Here is an 18,389-nt window from a genome sequence, read left to right as displayed (position 1 = left end):
CCCTGTATAGATCTGTTGATCTACTTTTCATTTTGGGGTTTCATGTGAAGCAGCATGGTGTGGTGGAAATAACATTGGTCTGGGAGTCAGGAGGCCTGGATTCTCATTCTGGCACTAATATTAACTCTTGTATAACTCTGGGAAAGTTAATTAACTCCTTCAGTTTTTTTTTCTTTTGTTAAATGGGTTTTAAATATTTGCCCTACGTACCTCACATGTTTGTTGTTAATTATCCCTCAGAGAATCAGATGAGGTAATGAATTTGAAAATACTTCAAAAAGCACATAAAGAGTATCTGACAGATATAAGGTGTTTTTACTAATAATAGCTCCTCAACTAAAATTCCTAGAGTAGGGGGACCATTTTGTTCCTTTTGACTATTTCCCTAATATTCAGTACTTTGTACCCACCATGTGATGCAAACTGACAGCAGCCTCTGGCCTTTTGCATTCTGAGCTCTAAAACTAGACTTCTGGATCTAGGGAGTGGCAGATCTCGTGCTGGACTTGGTGGCTTCTGAGTGCATATTTACCCACTGTTGCTTTTCTGATCCCCAGGCTTGTTTCCATCAGTATCACCAGTGGACCAGTATTCTGTGGCATGGTTGGGGCAGTAGCAAGACACGAATATGCAGGTAGAATAGGACATTGGACTGTTCGCTCTGTGACTTAGGGGGTGATGGTAAAGGAGGTGATCTAAAAATTCTCCATCCTTTTCTTCTCTGTCTCCCTGATACAGTTATTGGCCCAAAAGTAAGCCTTGTGGCAAGAATGATAACTGCTTATCCAGGTTTGGTGTCCTGTGATGAGGTAACATATCTAAGATCTATGCTACCTGCTTACAACTTTAAGAAACTCCCAGAGAAAATGATGAAAAACATCTCCAACCCAGGGAAGATGTATGAATACCTTGGCCATAGAAGATGTATGTGAGTGTCATTATGTGATAGTTCAGTCCCATCTCTTTTATAGAATCAGGGCATGGGAATAATGAATCCTTGATTATATGAAATTAGAAAGAAAGATGCTTCTAGTACTGGCCTGCTGGAATAAGAGACATAAGAGGAGGGTTTCATATCTGAGATCTTTAGCTTTTATGTTTAGCTTTTAGCTAGTTCCTCAGGGAACAACTTCTGTCCTACAGGAAGAGAATAGCAATAGGTCACTAGTCTAGATGTTCTTTTTTCTATGTGTACTTCACAATTTATTTACTTCCCTGAGCCTGGAACAATAAATAGTTTGTCTCCCCTTCCAAAATTTTTTAGTTTTTTTAAAACTCTTTGATACAGAACTCTGGACCTCTTTAGTTGTCTGAAAGTACTTATTTATAAGGACAAATCCTCTATCTATTTAAAAACATATTATCTGTCTATCCCAATCTATTTTTAATTAACACATTTCCCTTTGTCCTTTTTCCCAGAATGTTTGGGAAGAGACATCTGGCCAGAGAGAGAAATAAAAATCACTCTTTGCTAGGTAAGTTTTCTTTTTTACCTTAAATCATATCGTTTTCAGCTGTAGATGGTTAAATGTGATTTAAAAAGCAATATTTGAGACTAAATGCTTCTAAGCTTGTATTAAAAAATAGAGAGCAACCTTCTTAGTGAATGTGTGTTAATTTTGAAGAGGACTTGCCATTTCTTTTCCATGTTGAATGTTTAAATTTCAGGTTCCAACATTTAGTAAGAATCTTTGTAAGGGTTCTCATCTTTAGAGGGAAATTCCTCATCCTGAGATAGTGACAGTAGCACCGAGACTGTTCCACCCACACTATATGTTCCCTATCTTTATATTTGTTTTATCTAGATCCATTAGTCCATTATTTTCACAGAGCAGTGACAGACTTTGAACACTAAATTGTTATAATGGAAATTTTTACAAAAAGCTAAGAAGATGTAGTAGCCCCCATGTCCATGTGGTGCCTAGTTGTTCTAAATGTTATTATGTAGGCTCTGGAGCAAGCCCCCAAGCCCAGCATACATTTCTTTATAGTCCGGAGTTGATTTTCTGGAAAAAGACGTGAAGGCTTATCAAATAATGGAATTCTGTCAAGGATTCTGGGGAAAAAGCCGTTCTGAGAATTACCTTTACAAATTAATTCAAATAAATAAGTGTCTGCTAAAAAGCACAGGAGTGTTAGGTTCTCCTTGTCTCTTCACAGACCGGGAGAAAGAACTGGAAGCCTTCCGAATGGCACAGCAGGGAAGTTTGCAACAAAAGAAGGGCCAGGCAGTTCTGTATGAAGGTGGAAAAGGCTGTGGGAAAAGTCAGCTGTTGGCTGAAATAAACTTCCTGGCCCAGAAAGAAGGGCACAGGTAAAGACTCCTGCTTTCTGACTTGGCGTCTGTTTCTCTTGGGGCTCCTTTCCCTTGTTGGTGAGACTCTTGTATCGTTAGATTCAGCATCCTTGGGCTGGCGGACTGAGTAACCTCTCTGGATCAGGGGACTCCCAGTGACCATAGTAACGTTTACCAGGGTGTTGCCATTGAAGCTGAAGGAAGCAGATTCCAAGCAGTGCTTCTATGCCATCCAGACCCTCATGGCCATCTTCTTTGAGATTGATATGTGCCCAGCCTATTACCGGCAAGAGCGCCTCCACAAACAGCTCCATGGGATGGTGGAGGAATCGCTTCACTGCCTGTTTAATGACCTCTTCTTTGTGAAGGTAACAAAGGCAGTGGCTTTCTGAACTGGATTACTGATATTTTTGGTGGCTAGTTGGACCCAGGATTGTCTTCGAATCTAAAACACACACACACATATACATATACATATACGTATACATATATGGCCTAAGAATACACAGTCAGCAGTGGCAGGATTGAGATTTGAAAAGTCTTTGACACCAGACCCCAGGCTTTCTCCTATTTGAGGAGAGTGGATTCTAGGACTGACTCTGAAACTTGCTAGTTGTATATCTTGGTATAAATCACTTGGCCGCTCTGAGCCTCAATTTTTTTCACCTGTGAAATGACAGTAGTAGTACTTTATATGGGTTTTGCATGGATTTTAGAGGATGTAGTATATAAGAGACTGCATCGTAAATGTGAAGGTACTAAAATCTGTCACTGTGATATTGACCAGATGTGCATATCCAGCAATTATATGCATGTGTTCTTGAGTTGGTTGCAGCATTTTATTCTTTAACCTTACCTTTCTATTCCTGGGTCATGGAGTATGTCACTTGAACCAGCATCTGAATCTCAGACGCTTCCAGTGGTCTAGGATTTATGTGGTACCCAATAGCGAGTAGGCTAAGAATTCCCTGGTCCACAGCTCCATTTGTCCATCCTCCATCACTTCTCCTAATCTACCCAGCATGCAGGGCATTGTATCTAATGAAAAATAGAGAAAACAAAAATCTGTCCAGTCCCTCAGCATAGCCCTGTCTTAAGACAGGCCTTACCTGGGGCCCTGGACAAAGTGGTCAAGGAGTAGCCTCACTTTGGCTCTCAGGTCCATCGTAGCTCATGTGCCTTGGCCTAGCACAGTGTTGCAGATGTCCATTGCAGTTCTTTCTCACAAGTCTCATGCACACATTCATTCTGGTATATTTGGAATAACTGGGGTACTGGAGTTGTCCAAAGTGACATTGCTAACTCTGACCTGTCACTTTATTCCTTAGTCATGATCCTTTAAGAGTTTGCCAGAGTCCAGTATGGAAAGGAGCTATCTCTCTCTAACCACCAGTGGACTTTCAGTCTCACCCTCTGAACTGTATATTGACGTTGGATTGGTATTTGTAACCCTATGCCTAATCCTGTAGAAATCCATTCTCACTCAAAATAGAATAATTTTCTGTTCCCTTTTGAGAACCTGTATATTTTTATTAGATTGTCATTTTGAATGATAATATATGAATAATTTTCCCGGTCAGTTTCCCTTATCCTTCGAAGTTTCGCACATGGATGACCTGACCAGACAAAAGAAGGTTAAAGCATGTTTTTTTCAAGTGCTGCAGAAGGTGGGTACTTTTGCTACATACCATTAACTCTTAATATGTGGAGATGGTTTATGCTCATTTCAATCTATCCACATCTTACCTTCACTTGGGCATTTCTCGGCCTGCCTATTTATTGATATCTTCATTGTTTCTATCTACCTTTAACCTTGAATCCATCCTACAGCACAGCATACAAGGAAAGGTCTTTGCTCCTTCCTGATCCTGTTTCTTAATGAAATTTTAGTAACTTAGAACAGTAGCTTCTGGATGCAGGTTGATAGCTACTTTACCTCCTATTTATTAAAAATACAGATACTCAGGCCCCAACCTAGGATTACAGAGTCAATAATCTGTACGAGGAGATGCTGATGTAGCCATTCGGGAAAGCTATCTTGAAGTAACTAGTCAAATTTTAATAACATTCATCCTCTATACCTAGCACTTCCACTCCTAGATATATATTGCAGGGAGTCTGTTCATTGCAGCGTTTGTTTGTGGAGGTTAGGGAGGTATTGGCATGAATTCATAGATGAACACTATGGAGTGTTTATAGTGCAGAAGTTAGAAGTAAGGCAGTAGATGAAAACATAGCAACATGTAGTAATCTGAAAACAATCCTGAATATTTTATCTTTTCTTGTGGCTCAGTAATATTCCATTGTGTATATATATACACCACATCTTCTTTATCCATTCATCCATCAACTGGCACTTAGGTTGTTTCCGTATCTTGGCTCTCCTAAGTAACGCTGCAATGAACACAAGGGTGCGTATATCTTCCTGAATTAGGGTTTTTATATTCTTCCAATGAATATCCAGTAGTGGAATAGCTGGATAAAAAAAAGATGAAATCTTGCCATTTGTGACAACATGGATGGACCTTGAGGGTACCATGCTAAGTGAAATAAATCAGATGGAGAAAGACAAATACCATATAATTTCACTCATATGTGGAATATTAGTAAATAAATAATCAAACAGGGACTTCCCTGGTGGTCCAGTGGTTAAGACTTCACCTTCCAATGCAGGGGGTACAGGTTTCCCTGGTCAGGGAGCTAAGATCCCACATGCCTCATGGCCAAAAAACAAAAACATAAACTTAAAGAAAAAAATAGTCCACATCAAAAAAAAAAATTCAAACAAACCAAACAAAAACAAACACATAGTTACAGAGAACTAAGTATTGGTTACCAGAGGGGATGGGGCAAAATGGGTAAAGGGGGTCAACTGTATGGTGATGGATGGAAACTATACCTTTTGTGGTATAATGTAATGTATACAGAAGTTGAAATATAATATTGTACACATAAAAAGTATATAATGTTATAAACCAATTTTTTAAATCCTGAGTAAAAAGAGAAATAATGAGACCTGTTATACAGTACCATTTACATAAAAACAATTTACATGACAAACCAGCAATGCACATTTTATAAGAACATAATACAGGCAGAAGGTAATATGATAAACACATTGGCATGGTTACCTGTGGCAGTGAGGAATGGAATGGGAGTAGGGAATGTGGATAAAAGAGAATACATTTTTTTTAAAGTCTACATGAGCAGGCATTATAACTGGTAGCCTTAGCTATAGCACTCCCAGGTATTTCTGATGTGCAGCCTGGTTTGGAAATTACTGGTTTAAAAACACTGTGAATTCCCACACAGTTTGAATCTTTTGCTAAAATGAAATATTTGCAAGCTTCAAGTTTGATTTGGAGAATATTTTGATGCTTATTTCATATTTCAGTTAGTATTTTCTTGTTCAAAGAAACTCAGTACATTTCTTTAGGAATTAGATATATAAGCTGTGTTTTATATTTATAAAGTAAAATATTACCTGGACTAAGAATACATTTTACTCTGAAAATCCCAGCCTTTGTTGACATTTTATTTAAATTGTTGATGGGAAATTCATGGTAGATTTGAAAATCAGATGACTTCATTTCTAATCAGAGCTTGTCATTGTTTCTTTACTGTTATTTCCAGGCAATGAGGGAAACACCACTGATTTTCCTCATTGATGAGGCCCAGTATATGGATGCAGACTCCTGGGAGTTTTTGGGAACTTTGCTCTCCAGTGTGCCCATCATCATGGTGATGACATTGACCCCTACCTTCACCCTTTGTGGCTGGGCCCAGCACTTCCTGCAGAGCCCTCAGGCTATCTTTGTGCCCATTTCGAAGTTGGCAGCGACCTCACTGTTGAGAATGGCATGTTGGGAACTGGGGGTGGTGAGCATCCCCCAAGAGCTGCAGATGTGAGTGGCTAGGACTAGCTGGGCACTTCATTAAGGGAGGAGCCAGTGCCATAGTATAAGAGAAGGCTCAGGTCTCACACCGGAGTTGGGGGAGAGTATGGCATTAGAAACCATGAGGAGGCCCAAAACTAGGATTTAAGAGTAGACAGTCTCCTAGTAACGCAGTAAAGGGCTGTCTCCCCTGGGCTCTTCACCCAGGTTTTCACAGGACAGTTAGGACTTGGATGGCTTTCTTAATAGGTCCAGTATGTGCGGTCAACTTCTGCCGGACCCTTTAGCAAGGGGATGCTAGTTCCTTTTAACATCAACAGAAGCAAAATAGTTGAGAGAAAAGTTACTGCCAAAACCAATCAGAAACTTTTTTTTACATTTCTGTGCTGCTGCTTCCCTCTGTTAGTGTATATCATCAAGAACTGACTTTAACAAAAGAAGAAATATTCCTCAGTATGAAATACCTTTATGCTTGGCTCTCTTCAAGTGGGCATCTTTAGTCAGCAATCCCCTGCTTACCTCTCCACAGCTACCTTCTCCGCAGGTGCTTTGGAAACCCCCTTTACTGTGAGATCTTATGCCAGGACCTTCTCTCTAAGAACATATTGCTCTTTCATGACCTCCAAAAGGAGGAGGGGGAGAACAGCAAGTGGGAGACCCTGTCAGGTAAGCTGAGCTTCCCAGGGTTCTACCCTGATCCCACTGCTGGAGTTCATTCTTGAACATGGCATCACCTGGTCCTAATTAGGCATGTGCCTCTTCCCTGCTGCCATCATAAGCAAGATTCGGCCTTCCTGGCTAAGTGTACTATACAAATAATACGCAACTGTGTTGAAAACACTAAATACCTGCCTCAGATAAAGTAATTGAGTCAATCTACTTTAGTTCCTTTTTGAGCAGCCTAGGAGGCGGGGATAGGAAAATAGGATTTATAAACATCAGAGAGGATTGATAAACATGACAGTCTAATAGAGAATTGCACATTACTGATGAGAAAGATGACTTGAGGGTTTGAATGGGGGAGGGGAGAAGGGAGGAGGAAAGAGATAGAAGTATGTGTAAATCCAGAAAGGCATCCTAGAGCTGTGATGTAATAGAAGAGAGGGCTATTGAAAGGTAAACAGGAAGAGTGAGAATGTTAGGTACCGTGTGGTACAGGAAATGTTCGTTCCTAAGAGAAAATGAGAGGACAGGCAGGATGGGTGGGGTAAACCACTTTAAACGTGTATGCTCCATTTATCTTAATCCTTTCAGTTTCTTGACTAAATGTGTTTTTGTGCCTTTAAAACTACAGTCACTGAGCATGGTGTTTTCCTCAGTCATAGTCTTCTTTCTCTACAGCCAATGCCATGAAATCCACAATGTATAGTATTTCTCCTGCCAGCTCTGAAGACCAGGAACTTTATGTCTGCACAGTCAAGGATGATGTGAACTTGGATACAGTGCTTCTTCCACCGTTATTAAAAGGCAGGTCCCTTGAAGACCTCAAGTGAATCAATTACAGGTGTCATTGCACTTAGTAATTTGGTGGATGATTGCGTATAGATCCCTCATTATCATGCTAGCTTCATTTCTTCAAAAAAGAAATCTGCCTTCCAGAAATAAATTCTGGCACTGCCCGAAGAGTTCTTAAAGACTTGTAATGCTACTTGAGTAATGTTTTATGTAAGTGAGCCCACTGTTCTCTTTGAGGCTGACTGATAACCTGGGAAAGTTTTCTCGCTGTTTAATAAAAACTATGACCTGAGTTTCCCTTTGTGCATATCCCTGTGCTGGAGGAGACAGTAAGCAAGGGAGATAATGCTGCTGAGATTTAGGAAAATCCATGGTGCTGGTGAAGAGACAGTATTAGGGACATAGCAGGGGTTTAATAAAAAGAGTGCAAAGTAAGCTTATAATGACTGATGAGATAGAGAATAAAGTCGTCAGAATTGGGTAGGCATAATTAGACAGGCGGTGTTCTTTTTAGAGATGAGGATGGTTTTTTTAACGTTCTGTTCAAATGTTTGGTGGCCAGGGTACTTTATTAACCCTTCTTGAGGAATGTTATGATGGATAAGCATGCCTTCAAGTCAAGCATGGTCTTACTGAGAATATAAGACATGCATGTGAAACAGCAGTACAGAACACATTGGTAATTAAGAGCCAGGGCTCTGGCATCAGAAAAATCTGGGTACCATTGCTTCCTCCACTTAGTAGCTGTGAAACGTTAGATAAACTTATCTAAGCCTTAGTCTTCTCATACTCAGATGAGGATAATGATAGCCCCTACCTCATGGGGGTAGTTGAAGATTAAATGAAATAAATCATGGTATATAATTAATAGTCAATGACTGTTAGCTATTATAAGCTGTCCACTCTGGTGGTTTTAGGTCCACCTGGACAGTTCATATTCCTACAACTGTGATAGGCCACACTTGGCATTGGCTTTACTAACTTAGAAGCGTACAGGTCAGGAAACACAGCACTGTAGCAGTACAGGAGCAAGTGGTTTTCTTCAGTGGGGGTCCTCACGGCAGTTCCCACTGCTATTCTCTGGAGCCTCAAGGAATAGCTTACATGTGATGGGATGAGACCATGATGGATGGGTGCTTAGATGCCCCATTTCCCAACAAGGAACTGGTATCTCTTAGAATAGTCCTGGAGGCATAGTTTCTAGGCACTGTGACCTGTTACAAGAATTACTACACTGAAGGAACCCCAAAGCTGTGGCTTACCACCAGGTATTTGTAGCTTATTCACAGTTTTCCTAGTCCAAATTCAGTTTCCAATCAGGGATCACTCTTTGCATAAGCAGTGTTACCTGGTAACTCAGCTGATATTCTAATTTTATAAGGATCCTAGGAAACAGCTAGAAAGTTAACCCAAGATCAGTATTGTCCACAGGGAAGGAAAAAGGATTTAACTCATAAGCTAAAATGAACAGTCCAGTCAGCAAGGCCTTGGTCTAAATGAAAGGCCAAAGCTACATGGTAAAAGGCCATGTAAGTTATACAAGTATTTAAGAAGGGGGCTGACATGACTATATTTGTACTTTAGGTGTACAGTTCTACCACTAGTTAATGTGTTATTGAGATAAGAATGAGAGGAAATTGGAGATGTTCAGAACAGGGTAGCATAGTGATCCAGGTGAAAATGACTACTTATACTAAAATTGTTTAGGAGGAAATATATTCAAGAACATTTAGAAAGAGAATGAGTGGGTGACAAGGTGGTTGTGAGGGAGAGGGAAAAGTTTAGAATTATTCCTAGATTTGGGGCTTGGTGACTTACTGGTTCAATACCAACTGCTTTAATACATGGGTCAGAATATGGAGAGATTTACTAAAATGCTTGGAGTTAAGATCTTTATAGTAATTAGAGTTCGGGGACCAGGAAGCCCAGCCTCCATGTTTAGTTGAAAGTAAGAAGAAAATGGATCTACCAGCAAAAGGTTTTGGTGACCATGAGGAACAGTTTCAGTGTTGTGCTGAAAACCTGATTGTTGGTTGAATAATGAATGGGGAATGGGGACAAAAGAGGACATGGAGATAAGGCTCTTTCAAGAGATTTGGCTGAGTGGAGAACAGATGGACAAAAAAGCAAACGCTTTTTTTTTTTTTTTTGAATGAACGGATTGTTAACACAGTGTATTCTATGTTAGTAGAAAGCCTGTTCATTACAGATTTTTTTTTTTCTTCAGAAATAGCAGTGAACCAACTGGATCAACTGAGCCCAGAGGAACAGTTGCTGGTTAAGTGTGCTGCAGTCATTGGTCACTCCTTCCACATAGATCTGCTGCAGCACCTCCTGCCTGGCTGGGGTAAAAATAAGCTACTTCAGGTACTGAGGGCTCTTGTGGATATACATGTGCTCCACTGGTGCAACAAGAGCCAAGAGCTTCCTACTGAGCCAATATTAATGCCTTCCTCTATCGAGATTATTGAACAAACCAAAGAGGAGAGAAAGTCAGGTGAGGCAGAGCTGCTCCCTTGTTCTCAGGACTGAATAGAGAGCTTTGGGTGAGGGTATCTGTGTTCAGAAAGAGTATCAATATCATATATCATGGGCCTCAGTCTCTTAAAGCTTATGTCTAAGAGATGGGGGAAATTAATTATTTTAACCATGGAAGACCCATGGTTATAGTGAATGAATAGCCTGTATTTTTCAGAATTGTCTTAATTTCAAGAATTCTAGCTCCATGTTAACCCCATGTGTTAAGTATTTGTATTTTGATTTTTGGTTCAGAAAATATTGCCGTAGTCTTTTTTTTTTTTTTTTTTTTTTTTTTTTTTTGCGGTACGCGGGCCTCTCACTGTTGTGGCCTCTCCCGTTGCGGAGTTGCCGTAGTCTTTTATTGGCTTCTTAGGATAAATAATAAGAAAATAGGATAAACTGTTTCTAATTTTAGAAATTCACAAGGACGTTAAACACACATGATATTTAAACATATGAACAAAGCAAGATATAAATTAAATAGCTGCAATCTCATATTCTCCACAAAAAAGAATAAAATTGTGACATAAGCTACCCAAAGCATATATAATCCACAAATAATTTGACTTTGAAATATATTTGGACCTTATATTTGAGCAGAGCCTTTCTGTTATTTTATGTTTATAATAATTTGCAGTAAAAAAAGCTCAATTTAGGAGGAAGAACTAAGAAGTCTATCCAGTGTAGTTCTCTACCACTAGACATTTCTTCCCTGTTGTACTTTATACTAGATACAGTCAATATCACTCTCAGATTGGTATAAAATTTTTTATACAAAGGAAGCCATAATACCAAATAGGAATTATAAATAAAATTTTCTTATACACTAGCAGCATGTGCTTGGGAGTTTGCTACCTGGTAGCGTAAAAGGACTTTAAGGGAGACTCTCATTTAGGTTTTCCTATATTTCAGATGCTGGCTCTCCTCTCAGGCTACAAGAGAAACTATCCCTACCTCAAACCGAGGTGCTAGAATTTGGAGTGCCTCTATTGCAGGAAGCGGCTTGGGAGCTGTGGCCCAAGGCACAACAGACAGCCCTACACCTTGAATGTGCCTGGTTTCTTCGAGATTTGGCCTGCCGCTGTGGGAGCTGTCATGGGGGGGACTTTGTCCCCTTCCACCGTTTTGCCATCTGTTCTACTAAGAGCTCCAGTGGGACCTCCCGATTCTGTAGCTACAAAGATACTGGCTCGATACTAACACAAGTGATCCCAGACAAATTGCAGCTGCCTTCTCCCCAAGGTAAATCCAGGGGGCAGAAAGAAGACACGTGGGCAGCACTTCTCTTTATTCGTGTACTTGGAGCTCTTTATTCAAAAGGTGAAATCAGATTAAAAGAGAAAAATAGGTGGAGAGAGCCATTTCTCACTGAAGTACCAGAAATAAGAAAAGTGTGATCTCAGAGTTAAAAGGAACTTTAGAGATTATTCTTGGTTTGGTTGGCAATCTTGGGCAAGTTACATAACCTCAGTTAATTGAGGAAAATAACAATACACACTTCATAGGTTGTTGTGAGGATTAAATGAGTTAAAATAAATATATAATGTGCTTTGAATAGTGCCAGGCACGTGGTTAGTGCTCAATACGTTTTAGTTATTGTTTTTATTATTATAATTATTCAGCTCAGTAATTATTCAGCTCAGTACACATATATGGAGCCCTTATGTGTATCAGATGCTGCAGTTAGGTGTTAATAATACAAAATGAAATTATCAGTTTTGGGGGGGTGATACAGACATATAAATAGAGAATTCCAATATGGCATGATAAAGGTGATGAAAACGGACTACATAGGAGTTGGGGTACCTAGAGAAGGGGCCATTAGCCCAGCCTGAGAAAGGAGTAAGATAAGACTCCCTTGAGTGAGATTTGAGGGATAAGTAGGAGTTAGCTACTTAAAGAAGTTTGGATTAGTGGATAGATGTTCCCCAAAGCCTATAGCCCTCTACCACATCCCAGATAAAGAGTTCACCCTCGGGAATTCCCTGTGGTCCAGTGGTTAGGACTCCATGATTTCACTGCTGAGGGCCAAGAGTTCACCCTCTTAGTTTTAACATTTTCAGTTAGCTTACCTTGTAGGGCATCCCATTTCATTCTCAGTAGCTGTTAGAAAGATTCTTTCATCAAGGTGAACTCTACCTTCCTGCAACTTTTTCACTCATTTTTCAGAGTTGTGCCTTCTTTCATATTTGAAGACAGCTGTCAAGACCCAGGCAAATCTTCTCTTTTTCTACTTTGATAAAAGAGAAGTTGGTGTTGATGTTAGCAGGGGAGAGGGATATGGGAGAGATGGTGAATCGGTGGTGGTAAAAGACTAAAATGAAGATGTTGATCTATGATCCTGCTTCTTCTGGCCAGAACATTCTTATGACTCTATGAAGGTGGACCAGTGACTTGGAGAAATTGGTCACTGGCTGATGAGCTCTACAGTCATTTGCACTGTTGTACTTTCTGAGGGGAAAGAGGAAAGTAGTAGTGAATGTCCTGGTTGGTATTATGAAGAAATCACACTATCATTCATATTTCCTATATGGCCTTTCGTTTTTGAGAGGTCACTGTCAGCTGTAGATTCGACAGCCTGGTCAGTCTAGCTGTGAGAGAGGCCCAAGACCTTTCCAGCACATCCGAACCCTGAGTAGGCTTCTCAGACCCAGGGCCGTTGTGCATGACCATGTAGAACAGAGGGTGTTATTCACACGGGCTATGCTATGATGATGCCCTGAGAATTGTGCATTGCAGTAGTGCTGCCAAATTCCAGTTTCCTTAGTTACCTTAGCCTTGCTTTACCTTACCTCAGGTGACGTAATTAAATAATCAATAATAAACTTGTGTTTACTTAACAAACACAAGTCCTCCCTATAATTATTCTCTTAGACTTCTTTTCAATCCCACCACCTGTGCTCCTGAGCCCAAATAGGTAACATCCCCACATCCTTCCCAGTCTTTTCTTTTTGGTCAGAAGACAGCTGCAGAGAAAAAGGCAAATCTAGAGGATAAAGGTTATTTAAGGCCAGCTAGGTAAAGCTGAAAATCTCTGCTGGTCGTTGTGACTCTGGTGGGATGTGACATCTTGTGCCCTCATGATTTTCTTCACTAGGTCTTAGGATCTGTGGTTCGCTCCCATCTAGTCGTAAATCTGATCTAGATATATTCTTGGATTTTTACTATTAGAATTAGTCATCAAACCAGATGGACACATTCTTTATTCATTTCTTTTGCAAACAGAATTAGGAATTGGTTTGGGAAGTTTGAGAACGAAAGGAGTTACTATTTGAATCACAAATAGTTGCATTTAAGGAAAAAATTAGCACCCTAATCTTGTGTGTAAGGCTAATTTTAAACCTAAACTTATCATTTTTATAATGGGGGAGGCAATTAGGTCATGAACTAAGCTGCAGTGGAAAGGTAGTCAGGAATTTTAAATATTCTCAGTTAATACAAATATGGGCAATTAAAGATAATCATCTCTTTCTCCCTACAGACAGTTTTCAGTTCCAGACAAAATCACCCAGAAGTCAGGAGGCCTTCACAAGGGAACACTGCAGGTAGGTGGAGATGCTGAGAGTGGGCATGGAGGAGGCCAGGAAGTGAGACACAGATAACCATTAAACTAGGGCACTCACCTTACCTGCAGACAAGGAAGGCATCTGGCCACCCAGGAGCAGTGACTCTTGTACTCAGCCCAAAATTCAAGTTAACAGAGAATCAGAAAGGCAATTTTTGATTGTTTGTAGGGAAATTATTTTTTAGTGATTAAGAAAAACTTTATTTAATAGCTCTCAAATGTATTGTACATGTAGCAGATTGTTTTCAGCTATAAATTTGCCTTCTCAATTACTTTTGAGCCCAGATGATATTAAAATGATTTTACATTTCATAACTATGTACCTCCTGGCTTTCTAATGCCTGTCTTAACAACTTTACATGTTCATACCTTGAATTCATCAGCCACTCTCGTTTCCTATTATACTTATCCAACCTGATTTCCTTCATTTTTCAAACAAAAATCTATGTTCTACATGAATCACCCCCATACTTATTGTGTCTCTGCTCACATAGTTCTCCCTTTTAAACATACTCAGTGGCATCCACATCCTTCCAGTTAACAGAATGGTCACCATCCTTCAAAGCCCTCCTCAGTTCCCACTTTTTTCAATCATTCTATCTCAGAGAGATCAGACCTCTTTTGAACTCGTGGTGCCTGTAGAAAGTGCATTGGACTAGTAGTCAGAAAGGTGAACTCTAGTTTTGGTTCTACTCAGTAGCTGTGAGGTCATACGTAAGTCACTTAACCTCTCTGAGCTTCAGTTTCCTCATCTGTAAGAGGGAGGTAATTTTTGCCTACCTGAATGGCAGGGTTATTGTAGGATAAGGTGGTGGTATTGTATAAAATAATATTCAAATATGCCATGATGGAGTTCAAATGTGCTAATAGATAAAGGTATTATTACTTACTGCTTTGTATCATTTTTATGTTTGCATGTAACAGTGTTAGTTCACTCTTCAGGTGTGGTCGTTTCCTTTAGTTTGTGAGGTACTTTGGCTTTAGGTTTTTAAAACTCCCTAATAGGGCTTTGCCATTATAGACCAGGTCCCTGACTTTCAAAACCTATGGAGCAATGGAGGAGAAAGATAGACATAGAATTAATGAATTATAAAGGAAAGCTTCCTGGATAAAGTGGCTTTGAGAACTGGTAATGCCTCAGCAAGAGTGGCTACTGGGTGGCCACTCTCAGCTCTTCATCTTCTCTCCACAAAGAACAGAGGAAGAGTTCCTGGATCAAGTGAACAGGAAACTGGCTCAGACCAGCCCTGAGAAAGACATGTTAACCATGAAGCCCTGCCACTGTAAGGAAGTCCTGAAGTTAGTGCTGTCACCTCTCACCCAGCACTGCCTGGTCATTGGAGAAACCACTTGTGCGTTTTATTACCTGCTGGAGGCTGCCGCTGCCTCCTTGGACCTGTCAGATAATTACATGGTGAGCAAGCTCTGCTCTCTGCCCCTGAGCTGAGCCCTATGACTAGGGGAATTTTATAGGGATTTCTTACCATCAGGTAACTTGCAATGAAAAGTGGAGGAAAGTGGGAGAGAGAGGAGCTGTAAGGGGTCTAGGAGAAAATATGAAGTGAGAGTGAAGGAGCACCATGTGCTGCCAGCCCTGCCCCAACTCCTGCACACACACAGTCCAGCTCCCCATTTCTAACTAAATCCTGCCCCAGTTCAAATTCATCATAACCTTGATCTAGCCCTCGCCCCAGTCACACGCTTAGCAACATCTAAATCCTAATCCAGTTTCTCCATCCCTTGTCTTGTTTGGAGGCCTTCCTTTATCTGAGGAAGGCAAGCAGCCTTCTGGGCCAGCCCTCAGCATTCTCGTTTTATAAACAGCGCAAGGTGAAGATCTGTCAGTTTGAGGAGGCCACTTTCTGCTGTCTTCGGTCAGAGGTGAGGGCAGGGGGTAACCTTGAAGTCTGGGTTGTTTCTCCTTGAGGAATATCCTGTTATTTCCTTTAAAATCTCTTTTTTTGTCTGCAATTATAAATGTGATTCAAATTCAAAACAGAAATACATGTAGGAGGTGAAAGAGCGCTTACTAATCCCATGTCACGCCCAGCATAGTTAATAATTGGTGTGAATTCCACCAGCTATACACACATAGTCATATCATTATTTTTATCCATTATTTTTAAAATAGAATCATAATTCTACATTGTCTTTTTTCTGCATCTGGTTTTTATTCTTAAAAATACAGATTGAACATATTTGCATATTGACATACATCCAATCATAGTTACAGGTGCCAAGTACTACGTTATATCCATATATCAAATTAGCCATTTCCTTCTTCATGTACATTTAGGTTGTCTCTAAGTTGGGGTTATTATAAACATTTCTACAGTGAATATTTTTGTAAATATCTCTTTACTCCCTTGTGAGAGTGTTTCTGTAAGAGAAATTTTCAGAGGTGGAAATGCTAAGGCAGACAATATGAATGATTTTACAATTAATAAATATAATGCCAAATTGTCCACTACAGTATTATGTGAACTTGAGTTCTTCTCACTTCTTCACATCCTTACCAACATCAGATATTATAAGTCTTCTTTAAATGTTTATTGGTCATTTATTTCTGTGAATTGCCTGTCATGTCCTTTGCTCACTGGAGTGTATATAAACTAATTCAGGGGGATGCGGGGGTGAACAAAATGGGTGAAGGTAGTCAAAAGGTATAAGTTCTGAGGATGTGATGCACAGCATGGGACGGTAGTTAACAATACTGTGTTGTATATTTGAAATTTACTAAGAGAGTAGACCTTAAAAGTTCTCGTCACAAGAAAAAAAATTGTAACTATATGTGGTGATGGATGTTAATCAAACTTACTGTAGTGATCATTTTCCAGTATATACATATATTGAATCATTATGTTATACACCTAAAACTAACACAATGTTGTATGTCAGTTATCCCTCAATTAAAAAAATCATCCCATTGTACACCTTAAAGTTACACAATGTTATATGTCAAATATATCTCAATAAAGCTAGAAGGAAGAAAAGAACATACATTTCAAAGTCTCTCCCCACAATCCTACCACTGAGCCACTGTGTCCTCTCTTTATGTATTCTAGCAGAGGGGCTCAGCACACATAAATGTATATAATCTTTCCCCTTCCTTTGTTATATACAAATAGGAGCTCACTATACTCCATTCCACATCTTGTTTTAAAATAAATAAATAAATATACCTTGTAGATCACTCTATATCATTTATAACAAATTTCCCCAGGGAATGAGATTTGTATATCAAATAGGAACTCTGGGGAAAGCATGCCATGAGACATTCCATTTTCAAGGGACAAATAGGGGTAAACTTACTTATTCTGGATGAATAACTCATAACAGCAACTTCTCCCGGCCTCATTACTGTTAAATCGAACAGAACAAAGTATGTTGGAATGATTATTTATCAAGTTATAAATGATGACTTCATAAAACCATGGGGGATGTTTTGTTAGAGAGCCGAGCTTTCAAATAAAATACATAAATAAAAACTAGTTTCAGTGTGAACCTTAAGATACCTTGATTAGGAGAGTAAACCTAATGTGTATAAATGCCTTTGAATACCAAAGGGAATATTAGAGTTGTCCAAGGTATTGCATTATTTGTGTTTCAACCAAAAGGTCTTTGGAGCAAAGTTAAATAATTATTTCTTTCCCTTTAAAAGAAAGAATTATTGTGCAGTCTTCCTAAGCTTGTTCAGAAATTACCGTAGACTTTATCATTTTCTTGGAGGATTTAGCCATAGAACAGGCAGGTATATGATAACCTCGAGGTAGTTCCTCAGATCCTACCCTCAAATGCACTATGGTGGTACAACTTGTTTATGAAGAGGGATACGGGATTTGGTGATATCTCAGATGCTTTCCATGGCATCTGAAGCATCTCAGTTTCTGCCCAAATGATAATCCCATCTGAGTCTAGCAGCATCACTTTCTAAATCACAGCCTTCCTCTACTACTCACTGGCAAATGTCTGGGAGATGAGAAAGGAGAGTGCTTTCTCCGTAATTCTGTTTTCTCACTCCTTTACTTGGCTCGTGGCCCTACTGGTGCCTGGTAGTGTGGCCAGGCTCTGCTCCAACTCAGCTCACTCTAGTACCTCAAGGGCCCCAAGTACACATTCCAAAATAAAAGCCAGTGTGTTATATGCAGAACCTTGTCCTTAATAATCTTCCCACATTTACATTACTGTTTCTCATTTTACCGTCTCCAGGTCTGTTTCAACATGGGACAGATCACCTTGGCCAAAAAATTGGCTAGGCAAGCCCTTCGTCTGCTGAAAAGGAATTTCCCTTGGACCTGGTTTGGTGTCATTTTCCAAACATTCCTAGAGAAATGCTGGCGTTCCTGTTCCCTGAGCCAGCCCCCAGACAATCCTAGTGAGAAGTGAGAAGCCTAGCCAACTTGTCCTGTTTCCATTTAGGGCCACAGAGAAGTAAACTAGGACCCAGCCTGGGGTTTTGCCTATTTGACTATAAAGACTGCTCTTTTTACAGCCAATTCAGTGGAGCTGAATGAGGACTTCTTTCGTTTTTGGAGTATGGTATTATCCTGTCTCTTTCAAATAAAGATACATATATGTGTATTGTGTGTACACATACACATATGTGGCAATTTAATATCAATATTATTTCTCTGATATATATACACATAATACTAAG

General features: G+C 39.8%; 1 protein-coding gene across 14 annotated transcripts in view; it reads left to right on the top strand.

Moving 5' to 3' along the window:
* The window catches only part of LOC307192486 (adenylate cyclase type 10-like), a 73,164-nt gene that overhangs the window by 14,861 nt on the left and 39,914 nt on the right, over positions 1–18,389 (top strand). For 6 of the 14 annotated variants that reach the window (XM_079933411.1, XM_079933414.1, XM_079933413.1 and 3 more), the window contains 15 exons: positions 558–634; positions 739–928; positions 1,420–1,475; positions 2,161–2,314; positions 2,475–2,664; positions 3,877–3,963; positions 5,930–6,201; positions 6,722–6,858; positions 7,534–7,659; positions 9,875–10,144; positions 11,080–11,409; positions 13,649–13,712; positions 14,927–15,146; positions 15,488–15,613; positions 17,942–18,114. In XM_079933411.1, coding sequence (XP_079789537.1) covers positions 558–634; positions 739–928; positions 1,420–1,475; positions 2,161–2,314; positions 2,475–2,664; positions 3,877–3,963; positions 5,930–6,201; positions 6,722–6,858; positions 7,534–7,659; positions 9,875–10,144; positions 11,080–11,409; positions 13,649–13,712; positions 14,927–15,146; positions 15,488–15,613; positions 17,942–18,114 — 2,472 coding nt within the window. The remainder of the gene's footprint in view (positions 1–557; positions 635–738; positions 929–1,419; positions 1,476–2,160; positions 2,315–2,474; positions 2,665–3,876; positions 3,964–5,929; positions 6,202–6,721; positions 6,859–7,533; positions 7,660–9,874; positions 10,145–11,079; positions 11,410–13,648; positions 13,713–14,926; positions 15,147–15,487; positions 15,614–17,941; positions 18,115–18,389) is intronic. The other 8 variants (XM_079933409.1, XM_079933418.1, XM_079933417.1 and 5 more) reach the window with 4 other exon arrangements.

This window comes from Stenella coeruleoalba (genome assembly GCF_951394435.1).
Source record: "Stenella coeruleoalba genome assembly, chromosome: 10".
Classification (NCBI taxonomy): Eukaryota; Metazoa; Chordata; class Mammalia; order Artiodactyla; family Delphinidae; genus Stenella; species Stenella coeruleoalba.
Note: the sequence above shows the minus strand (reverse complement) of the source record. Positions and strands in the feature narration are given on the sequence as shown.